The 23,986-nt window shown below is 40.4% G+C and overlaps 1 protein-coding gene across 1 annotated transcript in view; it reads right to left on the reverse strand.

Annotated features, from left to right (window-relative positions):
• Window positions 1-23,732, reverse strand: part of LOC110985274 (glutamine--fructose-6-phosphate aminotransferase [isomerizing] 1-like) — a 93,681-nt gene extending 69,949 nt beyond the window's left edge. The window contains exons 1-5 of the mRNA XM_022246587.2: window positions 23,447-23,732; window positions 19,636-19,743; window positions 16,800-16,910; window positions 7,013-7,138; window positions 3,311-3,504 (exon numbers count right to left, since the gene is read on the reverse strand). Coding sequence (XP_022102279.1) covers window positions 3,311-3,504; window positions 7,013-7,138; window positions 16,800-16,910; window positions 19,636-19,743; window positions 23,447-23,453 — 546 coding nt within the window. The 5' untranslated portion in view covers window positions 23,454-23,732. The remainder of the gene's footprint in view (window positions 1-3,310; window positions 3,505-7,012; window positions 7,139-16,799; window positions 16,911-19,635; window positions 19,744-23,446) is intronic.
• Between the last annotated feature and the right edge of the window lie 254 nt (window positions 23,733-23,986).

Raw genomic sequence — 23,986 nt, forward strand, 5'->3', positions numbered from 1 at the left:
TTCTTCCTGAAAGCCGACTCCAAGAATTCCAGCCTCGCTTGGCAATGAAGGCCACCTGCCAAACCGCAAATTCTCAGTTTGGGAGTCCACTAGGAATTTTTTTTTCCCTCTCCTGACTAGTTGGTTAAATGTTCACTCCAGATGTGTTAAACAATAAACCAGAATTGAAGGTGAACCTGTGTCTGTGTCTTTTTTTGCTTAGTAAATTAGGTTAGCCAGGTTGTGGCAGAAAGCTGTTTCTTTTATTATTTAAAAATTAGCTTGAGCTTGTTGGAGTAACGTGTGAAATGGAAGTGATGTGGAAAGTATCATAGCTAGACTGAGAGTCAGAATGCCAGATGATTCCACTATGTCAGCATGACATTTGAATTGCTCCCAAAAGCGTTTTCTCGTCGGCCAAAAGACACAATTAGAGGCACTTTTGCCCAGTAGGCACAAATCCAGCTGCCTCATGCGACAACTTACCTGCCGCAGTTAGAACAGAACCGAGGAAAACCCAGCCTGTCAGATTTTGTTGTCAAGGCCAGCAGTGGAGCAGAACTCAACCACATTACACACTTTCTACTGAAGAAACTCATAAGTGTAAACACCCTATTTATTTTGGCAGATTATTTTCTAAAGTTCACTGATGTTTTGACAAGATGAAGTTCCTCTCCTTCACTGAAAATATCGATAGAATTCGTAGATGTAATTTGATTTGATTTCACAGTTATATTTGTCAAGGATGAAGGATTCCGCTGTGCAAATTAATCCAAAAGTTATTAAGGTATATTTTGAAGTTTGAATTATAGTCAGGGACTTACCTTTTCCTTCCAAGTTAGAAATGAAGTACTTATACGGTTTGGCCATTTCTTTGAATTTAGATGGTCAGTGTTTACTCTTGATGTCAATCACATCTACCCTTCTACCCCTGCTACCCAGTGTCACAAATTGATTTGGACGACACAACGTCCACAAATACTCGAGTGCAGTGCTGAGAATTGAGCAAGCAAGAGTTGACACACTGCGGGAGTCGCAACTTAACTACAAGGAATGTATACATTGAAAACTACATGTACATGTATTTCTAAATGAGAAAGAACAAAGCCTTGGTGCATTTTTATGACAACGAACTCTAATCTTCTGTGATTGTAAGGAGCCTGAAATAATTTGTAAAGGTTCCAATTGATTTTGTATTTCACTGATTGAATTTGAATTTGATTTTTTTTTGGAGTAACAAAATACGTCAAATCAGATACATGTAGCTGAGAATCAGAAAACAAAGAGATAATTTAACAGTTGATTATAAACTTCATTTTGCCTGCAATTTGATGAAATCCTTGATTAAATCATTTTCTTTTTATGCCTATGTATAAAGTTTAGTAAATAAAGCAGTTGTAAACCAGAAAGGAAGAACACTTTAAAACTGACAAGTTTCCGCCTCATCCTTTTGGCACTTACATTCTTACATCGGGACACTGATCATTTGTCAGTGCTTCACAGAAAATTTGGTTAACCACTTCCTGTCGGGCAACCCGTTTTCGAGTACATAGGCTTTATATGCAGAGCCCGGGAGCCCAGAACTGGGACAAAAGCGTTGTGCCTTATAACAAAAGACCGTGCTCAGCATAAAAGACTTGAGCTGCTAGGCATTGCCGACATTTTTTCGCCAGTTTCGGGAACAAAAGAATCTTACTTAACATCGCACAATCTCGGCTCTTTTTCCAAGGCTGCAGGCCTGGCTGAGATATTCAGGAGTCAATGAATTTTACCTGTCAAGCTTTAGAATAGTGCCCAAAGAGTCCTTCATTTTGGTATAAATGGCCATTAAATGAACTGATGAATTTTTGAAGAATTTTGAAAACGAAAAATCTTGAAAATGAGCCAGCATCTTGTCTTGCTCAAGAAAAATCCACCCGGCAGCAGGTGGTTAAGGTAGGTTCATATGTCACTCTTCCTGCACTAGTCCCAGCACCAGATTTGAGAAGAAAAAACGCTGTTTCTTTGTCATTTTCCTCTAAAGCCATAAACATAAGCTCATCGATGGAGGCTGCCGTGCTGGATTGCTTCTGTCACAGCGCCACCAATATGTTGGGATTGCAGAACAATGGGTAGATCTTTAACAGATATGGATAGCTAAAAGTATGCGTATGCAAATCCGTTCACATGGGAAACCTAACTAGCTGTAATTAACTAGGAATGCAATGGTGACAGTATGACATGGCTGGTTGTGCATGCACAGTAAACTGTTAATGGTCAAGCAAAAGGTACAAGTACATGAGCATATTGCATTCTTGTCCTGTGTTTTGCTGTGTTCACAGCCATTTGTTCAGTACATGTACATGCTTGGTCTGCTCATCTGCAATGTGTGCATACATGTTTAAGTCAACAAAGGAAATGAGATACATCTAAACACTGGTGACATGAGTTGGCTGGTACCCACCCCCATCTGTAGGCAGTGTTGTAGTACTCGTACTCGGTACTCGTACACTACTCCAGTACTGTTTCCAGAGTACTCGTACTTGCACTCGGACGTCCAAGTTCTCGTACTCCAACTACAGTTCTTGTACTCGGGCTACAAAATACTTAGAACTCAACATCCAAAAATTGTACTCGAGCATGAAAGTACTCGTACTCGATAACAGTGCTCGATAAAAAAATCCTTTAAGTTAACTTACCACCGCCGTTAAAATAAGGTACAAAAATATCGACTCCAATGACCCGATATTCGATACGGTTCTGACAAAAAGAAGGCCGTCTGTGCGCATACTTAACCAATCACGTACGCAAATTATATTGTGGTACTCCAGAATGGTCCCGCGATTTACTTGGGCATTGGTAGTCTGGTTTCTGGACCAGAAATTTCTAACGACGAACCTAGCATACAGAAAATTACAGGTATATGAATAATTGAGTCTGGAAAATAGACTTCGCCACGCCGTGCACGTTGTGTCAACTGCTGCAACCCACACGTAGTGACCGTGACATTGCTAGCCAGATCACTTGTTCTTGTAGCCATGTCATCTGCATTCGGTGTTTCTTTTACACAGTGGCAGGTCTTAGAGTCTCTAAATTAAGATAAAACTACTTTTGAATTAGAAGCACTTGTACTCGTACTCGGAATTAGAAGTACTTGTACTCGTACTCGGAAGTGCAAGTACTTGTACTCGGAAACCAGTACTTGTACTCGGCTGGTAAAGTACTTGACCTATCTTTGTACTCGGCAGTCAAAGTACCTGGTATTACTTGGTACTCGGGAAAAAAGTACTCGACTACAACACTGTCTATAGGTCTAGGGAGACCAATGTTAGAAAACAAATCTCCAACATACCAGCTGAATAATGACACTCTCCACCAGTTCGCGAAATGTCATGTACTTGTCCTCCCGTGTATCGTAGATGTACTTGATGAGTTTGGCGATGACCTCTGTGTCTGTGTCTGACTCAAAGATGAAACCCTTGCTCTGAAGGAAAGTCTTGATGTCCTTATAGTTAGTGATGATTCCATTGTGAATCACCAAGAACTCTGAGATTAAAAAGTAAGAAAAGCAATCGTTAATGTGACTTCTTGTGTCTTGTGAACTGCTTGTTTATAATCACAGTTCTACAACAGTAACAGGCAGAATAATTCTTGTCCTCCAAGGTGTATGGAAAAGAATTTTAAATATGTACAGTACAAATACATTGTACATGTAGGCTGAAGTCCACTGCCTGGATGTGCTCCACACACTACATGCATGACACACCCACCGATACGAGGCTTTCACACACACACACAAGTGTGTATCTGCCTGCAACTGGGGACCCCCTATTGTTCCTCTTTTGTTTGTACTTTAACTTTTTAAGAAGACCACCCATATGTTTTGTACACAGTTGTCAATCGGGGACTTTATTGTCTGCTATTGTTCAGGGTCCCCAATTGAATGCAGAAACAAACTCACACACCCAATCCTGGACTCCCTATTGTTCCTCTTTTGTTCATACTTTAACTTTTTGGAAGACCTCCCATATGTTTTATACCGTGGACTCTTCGGCAACCTCTTCGGCAACCGTGGACCCTATTGTCCCCTATTGTTATAGGTCCATGATTGAAGGCGTTTACACACTCAAATGCACCCACTTACCTTACATTCATACATGTGTGTACTGTGGACATTCCTTTCTTTTTGTGCAGTTAAGAATACGCAGTGAAAATACTCGTTTTCTTGAATTGGGAACACGGTTTTCAGCTGGCTTTTTTGTACAAGGTTTCCTTGACTCTTCCTCTTCCTTTTACGACAGATGACCCCCACCCCAAAAAGCCTCTTAATTTCTTTTTTAGAGAAGGAGAAACGTTCTGTGGACGTGTGTAAGTTCACAGAACATCTTCCTTTCCTACATCGTGTGGACATCGTTTGTTCACACGTCCACAGTAGGTACATGTATGTAAGGTTGGCGCACACACACACAACATACTGTTTCCGAAATTTGTATCCTTGTGGAGACATGGCTTTGTTCTCCAGTTTTGAAATATGGTGCCTTGTGGAGACCCAGGAGAATGGGTTGAATAGGTCTAAAGGTGTGTAGGTCTCCACAAGGATTTCATGATACTGATCTTTGGAAACTGCTCAAAAAGGAGACCAAAAAAACCAAAAAAGGTTTTAAAGACAAGAATTTGTCGCAAATTGAAGTGTTTCATATATTCGGTCAAAATTTCAGTCCAGGAGAGTGATTCATCAATCATGTGATTTGCCACAAACACAAGGTTCTGTCATAACCCATGTACATGTATTTTGACAGAACCCTTTATACATGTACTTGGTGTTGCTTTGCATGGTTTGAAGAAGCTTACGGTATTAAGCACAGGGTCCAACATGTATGTGCACTACCTTAAATACATGTACAATGTAGCTTTCACACTTCCTGGCAGATGTTATACTTTTTGCACTCAGCCCAACTCTTTATGCATACATGTAAGGTGGGATCACAAGCAGGTACTGTATGTAGCTTTTCATGGTTGGAAGGAGAATGCTGTAAAATCTGCACTGCCTTATGTGGTTATATTTATGATTCCAGACAGCTGCCACAGATCCCCACAAATCTGCACCAGTTTGCATTCAATTGGCCCCCCTTTTCTTGCAGTTATGACAGTTTGTACCTGTAAATTGAGGGTTTCACAAAAGGTGGATTCTGAAGAGGATTCTGGCACTGATTATTCATAAAGTAGGCCAATCAGCGTTACTTTTGCATTAACTGGTAGCCAATCACTGCCCATTCTTCTGACCAATCACATCCCATTGTTTTCGCCAATCAGGTAAGGGGTCAGATTACTTCTTTCAGGCAATGCTAGTTTAGGAGGGAAATTCTCATGTGAGGATCATTCTGTCACAGCTAGTTGGGCAAGCAGGGTCAATTTGCCCACCACCACCCCAGTATCTGGCTTTTTAAAGGATATTTGGTTTTAGTGACGTTTTTGAACCCAATCGGACATGCAATTCAGAAGATAGAGTCCTTCAAAGAGTGTACCTTTAATGACATGGGACTTGTCACCTGATGACGTTAACATCATATCAGGTCAATTTCAGGTCCCTTTCCAGCTATACTCAAAGTTTCAAACCAATCAGACATGTGGTACTTCAAGAGATATCGCACTTTAAAGAGTGTATCTTTAATGTTACATGACTTGTCACCTGCTGACGTCAACATCAGATCAGGTCAATTTTGGTCTAAAACCCTTGAATTCCATTTCCAGCTATACTCAAAAGTTTCAAACCAATCGGACATGTGGTACTTCAAGAGATATCTTGCTTTAAAGAGTATATCTTTAATGTCACATGACTTGTCACCTGCTGACGTCAACATCAGATCAGGTCAATTTTGGTCTAAAACCCTTGAATTCCCTATCCAGCTATACTCAAAAGTTTCAAACCAATCGGACATGTGGTACTTCAAGAGATATCATGCTTTAGAGAGTGTCCCTTTAATGTCACATAACTTGTCACCTGATGACGTCAACATCAGATCAGGTCAATTTGGGTCTAAAACCCTTCCCTTTCCAGCTGTACTCAAAGTTTCAAAGCAATCGGACATATACTTCAAGAGATATAATGCTTTAAAGAGTGTATCTTTAATGTCACGTGACTTGTCATATGATGTCATCATCACATCAGGTCATTGTTCATCTCTCCCTTTCAAGATATCTGCAAGGTTTGAATTCAGTTGGACATGTACAATACTTCACAAGATATAGTGCTTTGATGAGTCACCTTTAATATCACGCGATATGGTCATCTGATGACGTCATCATCACATGAGGTCAATTTCATCTATAACACTTGCCTTTCTAAATGTCCACCAAGTTTCAACCCAATCAGAAATGCACTTCAGGAGGTAAGGTACTTTAAAGGATGCACCTTTAATGTCACGTGACTCTTCTTAATGTGTATGTCATTATCATCAGATGAGGTCAGTCTCCGTTTATAAACCTTCCCTTTCTGACACTCTGCAAGGTTTCAATGTAATCAGGCATGTAGAATACAAAAGAACATTGTTATCGCAGACAGAGCACAAATTAGAGATTTTAAACATTTTGTCCCTTTTTTTTTGGTTTTTTGTTTGGCATTCCATACAATGCGATCTACTCGCAGCGCCACGTGCTTGGAAATTTGCCAACTCTTGAATATAATGCCCTATGCACTGTGCACTACCTACATGTACATGTATGTTACAGGCAGGTAATGCGCGTCCACACACAGAGTAGCCAATGCACAGTATGCAAATGGGATTTTCGAGTACGCAAATATTGTGAGGGGTTTTTATTGTCGGCGTTTCATCTGTTTAAAGATCTGTGTGAAAAAAGCCAAAAACAGAACAGAAGTAATGCCTTTTTTGTAACTTGGGAAAAAGCCAAAAAGAAAAATAATCTTAACAAAAACAAGAGCTGTTTCGGCTGAGTTGCTGAAACAGCTAACTAGCATGCATGAAGTACAGAATATCCCCTAGTACAATGCTTTATGTGACAGGCAGGAGGTCAGGGTGAATCAAGTCTACTTTACCATTGTTCTCTCCAGACCGTTGGGGATGGCTGTTGACTTCATTGGGCACACCGTGAGTTGCCCAGCGAGTATGTGCAATGCCACAATGTACATCAAACTCCAGATCCATATCCAGATCCTCTTGCACTGTGGAGATATTGAAAATTTGTGTCTAGCATTGTTTGATTACATAGGCACATGTATGGGCAGTTCCACAATGTCTGAACTCACGATTCAAAAGTAAGCATACGGTACTTAAAGTTACATGTAAACATGTACATGAACACATGAAATAAATTTGAGTTGTACTAGCTGATAAATGCAGTTAATAAACTGGATAGAAAATTGTTCATCAAAGTTTTTCATGGTAGTAAATATTGGTGTCAGAAATATTGATTTTTTGGGATATCCCTTTTTAAATCAAACGGTATATGATGTTTGGATTTGTGGCAACCGTTTTGCTATTGGGCAATTCCATCGTCATGGACATAACATTTGGAGACAGTTAAATTGAGTACTAATGATCAGAAAACTGACTTAGAACTTTGCATTTGTTTTATTACTTGTCTAGCTGTTTCTACTAACATGTAACAATGTTGTACCAACCAGGCAATATGAACATCAATACGAACATCAATAAAAGCATAATTGTTTATTTAGCTATTGGTATTACTAATGAACGTCATGGACTCTGTGAAGTTTGAATCTTTTTTTTTGTTTCAACTGACTTTAAGACTGTAAGGTAGGAAATAGTCAACAAGAAAAACAACACTAATTAGAATGGCTATCCACTTTATTGAGTGTCATGGACATTATATTTTTGTGTAATGGACATTATGTGCCTAATTAATGCAGTATACACAACCCAAAGTGAAATACCTACATGTAGACGATTACATGCATCTTACCGTTTCTCGTTTGTTCAGTATTCTTGTTTCTTTACCTACAATATGTGCCCATACCTGCCAACCACTCGTTAATCGAGACAACCCCCCCTAAACATTACTTTTCTTGGGTATCTGCAGGTTTCAGCGAATCAAATTTGAGATTTTTACGACCCTTTTAATGGCTTCACTGATGGAGTTTAAGACCAACTGAGCCAAAACATACACAACAAGTAAAAACAGCTACCAGAACAGGCGTACAGGAAAGTAGCGTTGCAATCCAGTTGCAAACTTAATTTTGCCGAGTGTGATTCCTACTTGGGATCTTGCTTAAAAAGTCTGAGTGCATCTTTTTTTTTCTTTTTTTTTTGTTACTATAGTGAAATCCTCCCCTACAGCAGTGTGGGATGAGTCTGCTAGTGAATACCAGTACCGCTACCTACCCAAACACTCACTATCTCTGCAAATTCCCCTGTACGCCTTTCGCCATTCACTAAAACTTGATCAACTGTAGTGCACCCTTATTTACCGCAATGCACCACAGCGCCGCTGCCATGTTCGTCTTTCTTTTGAGGAGCCCAAGGTCCGAGCCAGAGTGATGGAGGGTATCCACTGTTTGGGTACATGTAGGTATTCACTAGCAGACTTGTCCCACACTGCTGTGGGAAAGGAGTCCACTGCGCTAAACTAGGCGAGGACACACTGAAACTGAGCAAAACCATGTGGAATGATGAGGACCCACCAGAGAAACAAGGAGGCCATTAGAAAGAGCTGTAGGTGGCTTGCCCAATATGGGTCCTCATGGTTTGTGGACAGGCTAGCACTGTCTTGCCATGAGAGAATTCCTCACAAGACTTTATTCAGGCAGCATGAGGTGCGATTGATGACACTGTTTCCAGAATACTGCCCTGCAGATATCTTCATCAGGACCCTGCCAAAGAATGTCAGCAAGGTAGATACTGCTCTAGCGTCGTGAGCTGCGATAGGGCGGCTGGGTTTGTAATTTGGGAAGGTCAACCATTTGGGACAAGTGAACTTAATGACCTAGGCAACCCAACTAGCCATAGTGTCTCTGATTGCTACTCAATGAGGTTTACTGGGGTAATGACGGAAGAAGAGGGATAGTACCTCTCAGCTTTGAGTCCTGGTCAGATACCATTTATATAAATTTAAACATAACAGCAAGGTTTGCTACTCGACTGCTCTATGATGTTCGAGATGAAGATGTCTTGTTGGTTGGATAAATTTGAATAGGATCTTGTGTGGGCGTCTAGGGTTAGGATGAAATAAACCCTGTGGTGTTACTTATTCGATGAAATCATCCGTGATGGATACTGTCGGTAATCCAATGCCTCGGAATGAAGAACAACGAGTTACTAGAAGTAGAAAGGCCAACTTCACTGAGGTGAGTGATGATGAGGTCCCGATAAAAGGCCCGGAGGGAAAAACCCTTTCAACCCCTTCACGACGGATGACGGTAAGAGCCGCTGTAAAAATTGAGATCCTCAGCCCGCTTTTCAGCTATTATTCTCGGCCCATGCTCAAGCAAACACGGTGAAAGAAGGCAGACCCTGGCTTTTGTTTATACATGTATGGTGATTGGCCTTTGTGTGTAGCCCAGAAATGAAAAGACCGAATTTGCATCATAATCACCAGCTTCACAATAGTCCCCACTTTGAAAAGAGGCAACGGGAATGTGGAAGCATGAGTAGAGCCGCATGCCAACGAACAATCAGCCTTTTCACTGTGTAATTCAAAGCGTGCAGAGCAAGCAGGCCACAAACCGAGAATTTGCGGTTGGCAGCTGGCCTTCGTGGCCAAGAGAGGCTGGAATTCTCGGATTCTTTCAGAAAAAAGTTCCCGTCATCAAGGGGTTAAGTGCTCAAGGACACAAGACAGGTCCCACCAATGAATGAGTTGTCTCGGAGGGGAATGCTCAATAAATATACTAAGAAAAGATATGTGAGGGCAGCGTTGTCCGAGGAAGCGGAGCCATCATAGTGGATATAGCCCTGACAAAAGAACAGTAGTTGCGTACGAATGCTAACTGTAGTTCCGAGCTACTGTGGTTGTAGGTGTCTCGGTTGGAGATGCACAACGACTGGCACACCATTAAAAAAATGGAAAGCTGTTATGTGTTGGTGTAGACTTATACTTTCAACCTGGTTGATCCAGTCACCGGGGTTGGTGAAGCCAGAACAGAAAGGAAGAGAAGACAGTAGCAATGCTCTCAAGCAAATGACAGAAACTGAGGGAACGAAGGGTGGGCGCATTGGCAAATAACCTTTCCCAACTGAAATGGAGGACAATCGTTGCCCTGGCTTGTACAGTAAACTCCGGTTAAGTCGGCACTCTTAGGGCACTCAAGAAATTATGACAACTGACGCGAATGCCAACTTGTGCTTAAGTCGTCATTTTGCTGACTTACACGTACACATGTAATGCCTACATGTATGTACATTATTATTCCTTGCACTAATTCAATGGCTTTGAATTACCCTGGTTTATTTTTGCCTCCATGGTCGATCCCAGCAAATTCGTTCTCGATTATTATCTTGCAAATTCAATAATTGATCATGTTCCCCTAAGGACGAAGCAAGGACGGCAAGCCACTTGCATATCACATCACAACTCAACAGTGCAGTACGTACATGTATGTGATACAGTTATGGTACAGAAAACATACACTCATCCACACACACACATAGGTTAAGTTCGTTCAATATAGTCTAGATACCAAACCCGTTGATTCTGACTACCCGACAAATCATTATCAAGGGTCGTCAGGGAATCTTTGGGCAGGAAACCAGACTACGCTCAATAAGGCAACCCCCCAAAATGGACCAAGTGCATGCGTGTAGCACTAGAGGGGTTATGGGTATTGATGTACTCATGCTGGCCGCGCGCACGGGACTTGACACTTCTTGGCAACCGCGGCAAAGGAAACTGATACCGGGAAGCACAATTTTTTTTTTATGCCGACTTACACAGGGAAATTTTTGTGGTTTTGTAGAAAAGGAACCGAGAAAAACATGACAACATATACGACATGACGACTTATAAATGTCAATTTAGAAATGAAATTTTCAATGGAAATGCATTACAGACGATCGGGACTCTTGTCAAACGGCAGACTTGGACGATATGACCGATTACGTGATGCCCACTTCTTCAGAGTTTACTGTAGTTGAAGAAACCTTGTGTAGAGCAGTCGCTGTCAAGGACAAAGACAATATATGAACTGTCAAATATCTTGAAGATTAACTCGGTCCTAATGTCAAACAGAATCTGCTCTGTCGGGATAATTTTTCTCTGAGAGCGCACATCTGCAAGAGAGTCGTAATGTTGGCAGTCAGAATATGGGTTACCTTGAGTTCAATCCCAGAGCCCAACACCCATGGGGACAATTGTCTGCACGAACAGGACAGATTTGTCCTGGCGACTGTGCAGCAGGGACGCATCAAGCTGGAGGTCGCCTAAAGTTCCGCATGTTGAAGAGACTTTCCAATAACTGAGACCTGGAAGGTCAGGAGGGGAAATATTCCCTTGTAAATCTGGACGGGTTGGTAGAAAGTCGTCACCCAAGGATCCATCTTAGGGAGAGAAAGGTTGTAAACCACATGGTTCCATATCAGCTGCTAGCAAAGTTGTGACATGGTGAGGTCCATTTTGAAATTTGGGGGATCGATCAGGACACAATTTTGGCCGCAAGAACACCAGTAAGTGGGCTGGAGGGGCCTCATTATGAAAACGGTAAAGAGGTATCAGGTCCACCAGACCCATAATCAGGCCAAAGAGGAGTTGTGGTTGTGTGCCGGAGCCTGAGAGGGTATGAGTAGGGGCAAATCTCAAAAAGTAAGGTTAGTGTCAACTGCCATCTTGTCTGGATAACTGTCTACACCCAGTTAGCCATCGAAATGTTCAAATGTCAGAATGGCAAAATGGCATAGGTACATGTAGGTGGCCACAACTTCCACCATTTGGGTGAAAACCCCTTGGACATCGAGTGATCGAAAGGTACATGTACATGTAGGTCAAATCCGAAAAGTTCTTCCGGTGTACAGGAATCAGAGAAACTTGTAAACTATAGAAAATTTCAGATCCATCAACGATAGCCAGGATATAGTTGACGGGGGTTAAGACACTGTGGAGTGTTTGGGATGCCCCATACAGAACTTCCTAGGGGCAAACGAACCTCTTTTTATCTCCAATGCCTGCCCATTCGACCTTGTCAGAGAGATTGGAGTTACATGTACATGTAGGTGAAGAATTTGGTCAGACAGAAGGGCACTAGTAAATCCAAAGAGTAGTTGAAAACAATTGCAAGAGCCCATCTGGCCGATGTGAAAAGTTGCCAAAACCATACATGAAGTGGTACGCAGTCAGAAACACAGTGCCCTCTGTGTTATTTACACGGGCTAGGTACAGGGTGAATGAGTGAGTTGGATCGGTGTAAAAGCATATAATTCCATCATCTCTATGAGTTGTCACCCAGATGAGTCTTTCTGTAAAGAGGGAGAGGCACTGAATTTTGGCTTTCATGCCCTCATACAGGATGTTTATGGCCTTAAGCGCATTAACTCTGCGAGCAGACAAAGACAGGCAAGACATGAGCAGGAACTGCTCGAAAATAGTGCTGGTATTCTCATCCAGTGCCATAAGAGCAAATGCAGTATGGTCTGCAGAGACAGGAGATTTTTTTTTTTTTTTTTTGGCCTCAGGGAAGATACTCTAATAAGGGTGCAATTTAAGGCTGCCCAACGGAGACTGCAACAAGAGGCCCCATCCAACTTGGTCAGGGTAAGCTTGAGGTTCAATTTGTCCTTGTCAAAGAAGAGGGCCCTTAATTGCCACAAGACTTAGCCGAGTCGGACCGATCTTGTCTGCAGCGGCAGACCCCCAACTGGAAATATGTTTCTGGAGTAGACGAAAACAAATCTCCAAATGTGTACGGTTAAAGAAGGCTATTCCTTTGTCCCCAGCAGACCTATCGTGAGGATCGGGATAAATCTGGGCCGGGCCCTGTTGTGTATCCCGAGAGGGATCGCGTGAGGGTTCGAATGATGGTAGATTGTCCATCAGGCTATACGAGCCTGTGCTGACAACCAATGTGTCTTCACACTGGACAGGGAAGTCCTGGATGATGGATGCCGAAGTGGACCAATTAGAAGAGGGCTGGCATCTGGAGCTGAAAATAAAGGGTGTAAACTTCAGATTAAGGGGGCTGACCAGATAATAGTTGAGGAGTAAGCGGTGTGATGTTTGGACTAACACAACTTCTTACAAGATGAACTGCTGAAGAAGACGTGGAATGTTTACACTTCTTATACATGGAAAAGTTTGTAGACAAATTCACAGGCGAGGCCAGATGTCAGATGGGGCTGGACGGGCAGGCAAGAACGGCCAAGCTGCGGATCACGTCCGGAAGAAGGACTGTGGTGTTTGGATGAAAGCAGCTAAGTTGCTCAAATCTATGACATAATAATACAAATCTCCATTTGCACACAACTATAAGTAGAAACATAGTTTCTGTTCTAGTATAGTTTGACATGAGTGCCAAGGAATTGTTACTTTCCAATCTTAGGACGCTGAAAACTTCACTTGGCATGCTTGGTTTTGAGAAAAGCATGCTGCAGCATCGGACAAAGGCTGTGCTACAGTTTTGATTGACCTTCAACGTGCCAGGTTATGGTTACAGCAGTTTTCATATGCCAATAACAGTGTTGATGGTCACACTTGCACCTGTCTAATTTGCATATTTCACAGGAAAGGTCCAATGGACATTATATTGTAGGTCTTGGTTGGGCCAATCCAAAGTTTGTAAAAGAGAGGTACTCGGGGGCCACCTACTGTAGTGGGATTAGCAGATTACAGGGAAATGCGCTGATTCAAAAACATGTAAAGAATATTCATAAATGTGATTAAATCTGACCAGAGCTGGCAGCATTAAGCAGTAGACCCGTAAACAGGGCCCTTCTCCATCGACACAGGGCCCTGGATATGGATACATATTTACATATATAGAAACAGAACTTTCAAAGTTTTCAAGTTTCACCCACTGACATCCGCAATTCCCTTGAAATAACAACCTGGGGATGACTGGTCGCATGGGTAGTAAATGTGCTGGTGGAAATTTCAGCTCATAAAATATAGCGGATGTCAGTGGATGAAACTCCTGAAAATTTGAAAGTTGTATTTATATATACATGTACATGTACATCCAGGACCCAAGCATTGACAGAGTACATGAAGCGCCCTGATCACAGGTGTACATTAAGCAGCAGCCTTTCTTAGGACTGAAAACAGACAGAGCAGACAATCCTGCCAAAAACGTCTGGCAACAAATAGTATTGAACCAAAAAAATTGTTATAAGATAAAGAGCACAAGCAAAATGGTTGAAGTTGTATTTTCTTTTAAATTTTTTTTCCAGGAATGCTTTGTCAAGCAGCAGAGAGCAAAAGAGACGGGAATGTTATGACACACATTTGGAACAAAGGTTATGTCGCTCTGGAGTTTTGATATCATACCTTGTTACAAATCATACACTCGGTTCCTAACAAGGAAAAGCAAGGATTGTCAAGGGTAAACTGTAGACAATACTTGATTGATGTGTTTTCCTATTTTTGAATTAGTTTAAAAATATCTCCTTTATTTGGGGGAAAATTTAATAATCTTGGCCTCATTTCTTTTCATGCCCATTATCAACATTTTACGCTCCTTTTTAAATAAAGGTCATGTTCATAATCATAGTGAATTTTAGTTATCATTTTATTTATATAAACAATGAAGGAAATGATTTGTTTTTTTATTTAATCAAAAACTCTGATTAAAACCACCATTTGCGATAATTGGAAACCAGCGCTTGTGCCAGCTCCCACTGAGCTGTGGTGTCCTCATTTGCATGTCAACAAAGGCACTTGTTTATAACAGATGGCTCAAATCAATTTCATCCAAATCTTTTAATACTGGCAAGTTGAAGTACATACATATGTACATGCAAAATTTGTTGTACTCGTACCAGAAGTTATCTTTCACCAGGACATTGTACACAGTTGGAACTAAGCGCCCATATATTATCTAATTACCGTTCTGTCTCGTTGATTTGCACAAGCATAATTGCCACACTAAGGCTCAGTCACTCCTTCCTATTTTTCTCTTCCACTTTCTCAAAATGGGCTCAAGGGGGTGTGATGGGGAAATCTGTTATGAAGTGACCTGTATAAAGCGTCATTTACTTTCTGATTATAAAGAAGAGGAACTCAGATGGAGCACTAAGAGGCCTATGAGATGTTAAGTGACTCAGTTGTCCAGTATCAATGGCCAGGAAATTATGAGTACATTGTAGGTCCAACACTGCTCAACTGTTTGTGACAATGATTGAGAAGCATGAAGGAACTGACCTTCAATCTTACTGGTATAATAGGTTGACAGTTATTCAAACTGCCCAGTGCTTACAAAATTAACTCTTTATAAAATGTTTAAATCAACAACTACACACTGTACTGATATTGCATTTGGAAAGAGAAGGGGTTGCATGGGCAGTCTGTGATGCCTACTGTATTCACAAGCAAACAATATTTATACATCAATAATGGAAGGTAAAACGAGCTGTTGAAGGATCATGTGCATGATGTATCTCATAAATGCAGGTGCTTATTTCCTTTCTTTCTTCTGCTCCAGTAACTCTTGTTTTCGTCGAATATTCATCCATCTAATTTTAATCATTTCTTCTAATACAGAAGTGACAAGTTGAAGTAAAGAGATTATCCTGTGCTCTGTGAGATTGTCAACTCCTATACATTGTCAGCAAGAAAAGTGGCCAAATCTCTGGACACATAGGAGGATGATTTATCAACTGGTATGTCTGACTTAGAAACTGATACAAATGTGCCACCTCTTTGTAAGCTGTTACAGAGCATCATAGCCCCCTGGTATATGTACTGAGCAAAATTAATTAACTCTCCTTTTGCATTTTTTTTTTATTCCAATAAGCCAGATCATGAAATGTTTTGGGAACAGACGAACAATGGTGGTGTCTACCAGATCAAAAATCTTTTAGGAAAAAGATGCTGAAGTCATTCTGTGGTGTCACCTGACAAAAAAATGTGCTGTCTTTTCTTAGTATGTTATATACATGTATATTCACAATACAGATCAAAATTTATAATGTTGAAGGTCTGACATAATGACAGTTCTCTAATTTTGAAGCTAGAAGTGCAGAAACAAAGCCTTACAAAGCGTATATTGTGCATTTTAGCATACTATGGCAAACTTTGAGATGGAATTACTAAAAACTGCTGGATTTGGGGGGAGAACATTTAACCTAACATTTGGGATGTACATACCGGTAATCTCACATTTACATGTATGCATTCAAAAGTAATCCCAGCGTTGCTGGAATGGAACTCATTTTAACAGCTTGTTTCTTAGTCTCAACTGACAACCTAATATTGGACATTAATTGGTCCAAGTATGTATATAGGCCTGTGCCACGTACCCGGGTACCCACCTGTTGATATATGTACAAACCCGATTCCATTTTTTTGGGGCTGAGCACCCGTAAAAAACTGAAAAAAAAGATACTTGTAAATCAGGAATAAAAATCCATGTAGTACATGTATAAAATGTTGGTGAAATTTAATACTGAAGGGCTGAATTGCTGAAATATCACCGTGCTGCTGAAAACTCAGTAACTGCAATTCAGAGATCAACAGAGCTACCGGTACATGTACTTTCGTTACCCCCTCCACCCGTTGTACGAAAGTTGTTTTCTAGTTCCAAATTTTTCCTGGTTCACGGAAGCGAAATCACAGCAGCAGAAAAAATCCACAGCTTGGGTATTAGTGGCGTGCATTCTCCAAAACCGAAGCACATATTTATTCCCTTAACTCCTCGTTTTGAGTGGGGTTATAATCAAACTTACTGGCAATCTCCTCCTCTAGAGCCTTGACTTTGCCCTGCTTCTTGATGATACGGCTAACACGACACTTGACATCCTCTCTCGGTGATGTATTTATGCCTTCAACTGCAAGACCTTTTCCGAAAAAGAACAGCAACACATATATTGTACAGCACTTTGTGATTTCTTTAAATAACAAACACACTACACGCTACGTAAGTAAAGTTTTTGATACATATACTCAACAACTCCCATTTCATATTGATGGATATTGTATAAAAGCTTAATCTTATGGGTGCAATACCAAGAACACACGTCATTTCATGGTGGCAGACTAAATGTTCCGTTCCATGAGGTAAAGCCAACTGGAATGGAACATTCAATCTGCCAATCTGAAATTATTCTTTCAATTCCACAAATATGAAACATCCATTACTTTATACAATGCTTAAATTTTCTCTGCAAACAAATCACTGTTTCCCTACCACACTGTTTGCATGGTAAATGTAACCCCAACCAAAATATGGTCCTAGGTTACTAGTTATATGAATCTATGTCCCTTCAAGAATGACTATTTATACTAGTCAATCCGCAGCGCATGCATTAATGAGGTCAAATCTTCCACTTTATTTGCACGGCCTATGACTAGAATCTGCAATGAGACTTGCACGTGCTTTAGCGAGAGTTTGACAAACTTCTTTTAACGAACTATATAATATAATATCTTTTTATTCAATTCTGAAGGTCGATTAGTGTTTGGAACAGCGCAGAGTTGTTCATTTTAATTTAATTTTCAGCAGGGATACACTGTATCTCCAAAATAAGTGGCAAAATGAACAACGCGCATGGAATTTTCAAGCACAACATGTGACAGCATTTTCAGCATTCTCAAACGTCATGCATTTTTATCAAAATTCTAAATCAACATTCTGTCAAACATGAAATTTGTCATGAACACATTGTACTCATTATGCACTTTTGATGCAGCCGAATTTGAAGATTATTTTCAGTGGATGAAAGGTTTAAGACCTCGCAGATATGCTGGTATAGTGACAGTGATTATAAACGGTAAGAGAATGAAGAGAGCCAAACTTTTCTCATCATTTCCCATCAATTTTGTGCTCTTTTTTTCGTTGCTTATTTTTTTTTAGTTATTTCTTAGGTGTTTTAAGATACATCAGTTGAAAATATTCTGAATTCTCCTTGTTGTGACAAGTTTTGAAATCAAGTCCTCTGGTGCAAACACTTTGATGTAAAACTTTAAATGAATTCAACTCAATTTGATTTGCACTGGTAGCCAACCAAATGTCCACCAAATGTACACAGTAATGCCTAATTTTCCCCAAATAATCATTTTTAATCTGAGGTGCTAATTTGTATTTTACATGATCAAAGTCACTCTTTTAGAAGTCTTGAAAAATTACATGCGGAGTTACATTTTGGTCCATTTTATGAGGATAATGCCTTATAGTTTGTTCAACAATCTGCCAGCCAGTATGACCAAATATTCATTGAATTGAAGGTCAAATATTTGAATAGTATTATTTATTATTAATCATTTCTGGTAATGACACCCAGGATTCCTCAAAAGCACCCAACAATGCACTAGTACATGTAGGCACTGTAGCTGGCAAGCCTGAAGAAACCTGTAGAGAGGAGACAATGAGATGCAGTTACAGTTTAAGAAGTGGGAGGAAACCCCAGAGGAATATTCCGGGTAAAACCCACAGAATCAGGTAAGGCCTGAATACCCAATCCACATGCGGACCAGGCAAGGATTCGAACCCAGACCGCAGAAGTGGAAGGTGAGAAAAGAACCACTACGCCAACCTGACCCCCTAGGGAAACATTTGATTTGACTCGGCCCATATCTGAGATAAAGTTGCATTCCTGCATGTTAAATGGTGTTTGGCAATTTGCTTACTGCGCTGAAAAATAAAAACATACCTGTACATGTACAATAAAATGTACGTGTACATGTACCCGTGCACTGATGTCACTTGGGAAGAACAGCCCAAAATCTAAGCTGAAATGTCTGCCCATTGATCATGCACGCGACTTACAGTGTACGCCAACACATCTGGACAAATCAATAACATACAACAGCTGTTGCTGCTTCCAATTTGTTTAGTACAGGTGCCTATATACTACATGTACATGTACACGTACATGTATTTGTATATACAGTGTATATATGAGAAGAGAGAGTAAGAAATGGGCTTTCCAGTGATACCATATATACATGTATTTGTGGTTGTGACTTACAGACATGTATTTCATTCCGAAGACACAATGCAAGACAGATCTATGACAGGAACCACCATGGCGGTCAGAACCACTTTTCGGAAAAACAGCTTTCAAAAAAGAACATGCACTCCGCCAGAAATTTGACAATGGGAATGTTTTGTAAGCATGCACTATTGTTCTTCATTTAAATTTCCAGAGCAACAGCAAAGAAGTTACAGACAAACTATTGCCATGAAATGTCACCTACATGTAAGCTGTGTACATGTGCATGTGAACACTACCAAATTCTGCTGTTGAAATAGGTTGTGATGGAACTATTTCAGGAGAGAAATGTCCCACTTGATTCACATACCTTTCCGTAAAGCAATAATTCACAGACCTACGCTCATAAACAAAATTTACACAACTTGAATTGATTATTTCACAAACTAAACTGATGATTTCAAGTTGATACATTACTTGGACATTTTGTAGAAGCACTTCCATCGTTGCTTTAGACAAATGTGACAAGTGGTCGGAAAATGTCCGATGTCTGACCATCATTTCATGCCCTGGACATGCATTGCACAGGTGCAGTAAGGGTAGTATAAAGCTACGGTCTGCAGCAACTTACCTGCAGAGTCATAGCCTCTGTACTCCAGACGTTTCAGGCCATTGATTAGAGTCTCTAAGATGACCTTGCGCTGCTTTGGCACCAAGTGGTTGATGTAGGCAAATATCCCTATTACAAAAATGAGGACAAAACGATTTATGAAGATTCCTATTTGCTTACTTATGCAAACTTTTGCAAGTGCTGTAATTAGGCACATGTATGTATGATACATGTATCTGCAGCATCTACGTGTACGTGTAAGAAAGAAAGTTTTAGGATGTTTTGGGAAGTTTATTTCTGTATATGAACATACAGGTGCAAGTACATGTATGTACACGCATTTGTGTAGTCTAACTTCAACTGTCAACAGACAAAACTGGAACGAATTTTCCATTTTTCAGTCTGCACATACATGTACACAATAAAATGCTTGTATCCAGATGACTTGAAACTTAACTAAGCCTTCTCCCCACACAGAAACCAGTGGGTATAAAATACAGCAATTTAAAATCCCACAGTAGGAACCATTCAGAAAAAAAAATCTATGAAATCAAAGGCAAAATTATCACCAAGAATTCAAAAGATGCTTTAATAAAACACTCCAAATAAGGTACATGTTGACCAGAATACTTGATGCACACATGTACAGGTACATGAAAGTCAAAAGCATTGTCCGCACTGGATATTTTGGTCAAACTTACAAAGGCAATGGGTACTTTTCCCATTTTATGTCCAGTGCAGACATCAAAGGAAGTTTCCTTCTCAGTTACTTTTACTGAGCTACACATTTTTTACTGGCAAACTTCTACCCGTGAAAAATGTTCAGGTCACTTTTCCCAGGACGGAAAGTCCAGTACAGACAGCATGAGTTGGGAAAAGCATGGAAAGCGGAGCATACATGCACATCCTGCCCAAGAATGCATGCACGTAACATGTTTCAATGCAGTGTGCCATGTGGGGAGTATTTCCCATGCATTATTCCTCTTTTCGTCCCAATCACGGCAGAAATTATTACTGATACAGTTGGAAATTTAATCGGTGTTACAAGCGCCATTTCCAGAGGATAATTAAGAATGGCTGCGTTGAAGTGCACGAAGTGTGGACACTGGTAACATTTGACAATTTTTCATTTCATGCTCCTTTGCTTTGCTCATCCACAGGAAAAAATAGTTTGATTCTATGGAATGAACACTGAATGGAACACGACAGAAAAACATGGAATTGATTGTACGTTTTATTATACAGCATGGGAGAGGGGGTTTCACAACGAGGGGGGGCTGAGTGCTTTAACCCTAACACTCCTCAGTCCTCCAACAGGTGAAGGATTGAGGAGGGTTAGGATTAACCTTCTGCTTGTAAATAGGTACATGTACAAGACTTCAATACAAAATTGATAAAACCTTATAAAATAAATTATTTTGGAGCTTTCATTTTGAAATTAAAAGAACATGGGTCAAACATAAATAACATACAGATTAAGTAATGTGAAGTTTACCAGACAGTGTAAATTCTGAACAAAATACATGTAGCTGCAAAGATAACTATTGAAAAATTATCAACGTGGAGTGCATCCTAACAAGCAAATTATACAAACTTTATGTACATTGTAAATAAACATGAACAGAGTAATCTTCTGACCAAGTAAGGCTGAATAATTATAATCAATATAAAATTCAAGCAATTCGTATCAGCTAAGATTGAACTAGGAAACAATGCATATGCAGTTTGAGTAACTTCAATATTGCACGCAGTGTTGTAGTCGAGACCACTTAAGACTTTCACAAGACCAGCACAAGACCAACGCAAGACCTCCAGTCTGAATTCAAGCCACAAGCTATTCAAATGAACTGCAACAAAAGCATTCCTTTATCATTGTTCACCCTGTTACAGTACTTGGGACTGATCTTGTGCATGGTCTTGTGATGATCTCGACTACAACACTGATTGTATGCAACGATTCTGAAATGTTACAAAAATTCAGTATTGCGTTGATTAAACACAAAATTATATCAAGGAAATGTAATAAGTTGCAGGAGTAAAAGAGCAGACTATTTTGAAGAATTAATCCAAATTTTATGGGGCAGCGGGAACATCTGGGAGTTTCACAAAATTGCTGGTGGCAACCACTACACGCTGATGAATACAACTGCAATGAGCACGCGCGTACGTACTGATCAACGAAAAAAGTATGTACATGTAACCCAATCCTTGGATTGGCTGGTGTGTGTGTGTGTCACCATGGTCATTGTTTCCATCGGCCTGGTACCTGCCATTTTGCAATAATCCTGGAGGTCTCCGCTGCCCCATGTGCAATCAGAAGCCATCGCAGATTTGAAAAAACAGAGGAACTGTTTGTGAGGGCAGCATGAAAAATGTAAGTATTACAAATTAAACTTGATACTGATACATATATACAGGTATTTCTGCATAGAACACCAACAAAGCACGGTAATTTTGATAGTTACTACACTCATGATTAAATCTTTCCGTTAAGGCCATTAACGTAAGTCGACAAAACATTACAAAACTTCATTAATACAATTCTAAAATTCATCTTACCAGCTAGTTTGCAATCTGACTGCCTGACATGAATAACCCAAAATCCATTCAATGTGAAAGTGGAAACGTACACCTGAAATATGCAAGTCAACACTATCAGGCTGGCGGTAGCAATGGCCTTATTTTTGACACTTTTTTGGGTTACCTTTATTTCCTGAGGCTGGTAAACACCGTCTGATTAACTACTTGTAAAAAGTGTCATGCTGCTGTTAACCACAAAATAAAAACCACATGTATCAAGAACCTGTGACTGGTAATTTAGTTTGGCTAGAAATAAAGCCATTAGAGTGGTCTGCAATCGGGGTGGCAGGAATCTAAAGTTGTACGTGTCCGGTATGTTCACTGCTGCTTGCAAAGCTCAAGTAGTCTATCTTCAATTAATGTACGTTCTTTTGGTCAAAATTTGAATAATTTAGCATACAATGGCAGATACATGTACAGTACTTGGACCCTACTAATCACCTGACCACGTCCACATGTTAAAAATGGCGATTTGTGGGGTCCAAGTTACTCAGACTAGAGATGAAATTGAATCTGATCTACTGTAATTCATGTCACTGTCCTAAATTAGTGACAACTCATTGCAACCCAGAGCATGGGGTTTTCAGGGTCAAACAAGCCATGAAATGTACATGGCACAGTTTGTTTTTTGTCCACTGCATTCCATTGTTTTTAGAGATGTGCATCCAACATATCATGAACGGTCGCAAAATGTCAAAAGGTTAGGCTACTTGTTCAACATTTGAAAGTCAGTCACTTGTTCAACACTGAATGTCAACGTCAAACGAGGAATGGGATGGCGTGGACATCCAGCACTCTCGCAAAATGGTGTAGGGACCAATGAAAACAGCAATTATGGCAATGTAAGCGTGACACCAGCCAGTCAGAGGATTGGGTTAGGCCTATACAATCATTTCTTTGATCAGCACATATGCACTTTCGTTACAGTTGTTTTCATCGGTTGCTACCTGTCCCGCCATTTTGCGAAACTACCGGATGTCCACACCGCCCCATACTAGGCCTAGTACATGATGTAACTTCACATGGTTTGTGCATGCGCACAGGGGCATCAATGATGGTTGTCTGTATGTAGGCTTAGTATAATAAGCTTTTAAAGTCTTTCCCATCACTTCAAGTTGTCAATCCAATAGCCACGATAGCTAGAGTCAGGCAGTCGTAGCTAGTTGAGGGTTAACTCAAGGGTACTCAACTCAACATCAACATGATCAAGTCGGAACAAAATCAGAGCTTACCTAACGTTATGGTTACTTACCACACATATTGACGTCAGAATGCAGTGTTTAATAGATTAAGGGCATGTAGGACCTTGAACATTGAATGATGGGCTTTCCCTTTACTAATCGAGAAAATACTCTATAAATTTACGTAAGCGGACACCGTTTCTTCATCACCATGATCATAGCACAACTAACTTGCAACCAACAACATGTAACACAACGCAGCCCAGCCGGCCGAGGCGAAGAAAGTTTTTGCGACGTGTCAAATTGACATTAACAGCGGCATGACCGGCGCGCACAGCTAGCTACGGTACGGTGTGGTACTACTTCAGCTGCAACAGCATGAGGGCGCCCTATCTTGGTGGTTTCCAGATGATCTCCAGCTCAACATGTGTGGGTGCACTTAACTAATTGAAATTAGAGCGCCATTGATATAGCAAGGAAAAGAGTGTATAATCAACAAATTTTGAAGCCCCATTGCAGGCAATTGAAGTCCCTAAGGCCCCTCCGTCAAATAAAATGTGTTGTTTGGTCGTTCAGGTCTCATTTGATTTTCAAATTTTAGTAGGTTAACC

Source organism: Acanthaster planci, linkage group LG19 (assembly GCF_054643075.1).
Source record: "Acanthaster planci isolate LZ-2023a linkage group LG19, COTS_SCS, whole genome shotgun sequence".
Classification (NCBI taxonomy): domain Eukaryota; kingdom Metazoa; phylum Echinodermata; class Asteroidea; order Valvatida; family Acanthasteridae; genus Acanthaster; species Acanthaster planci.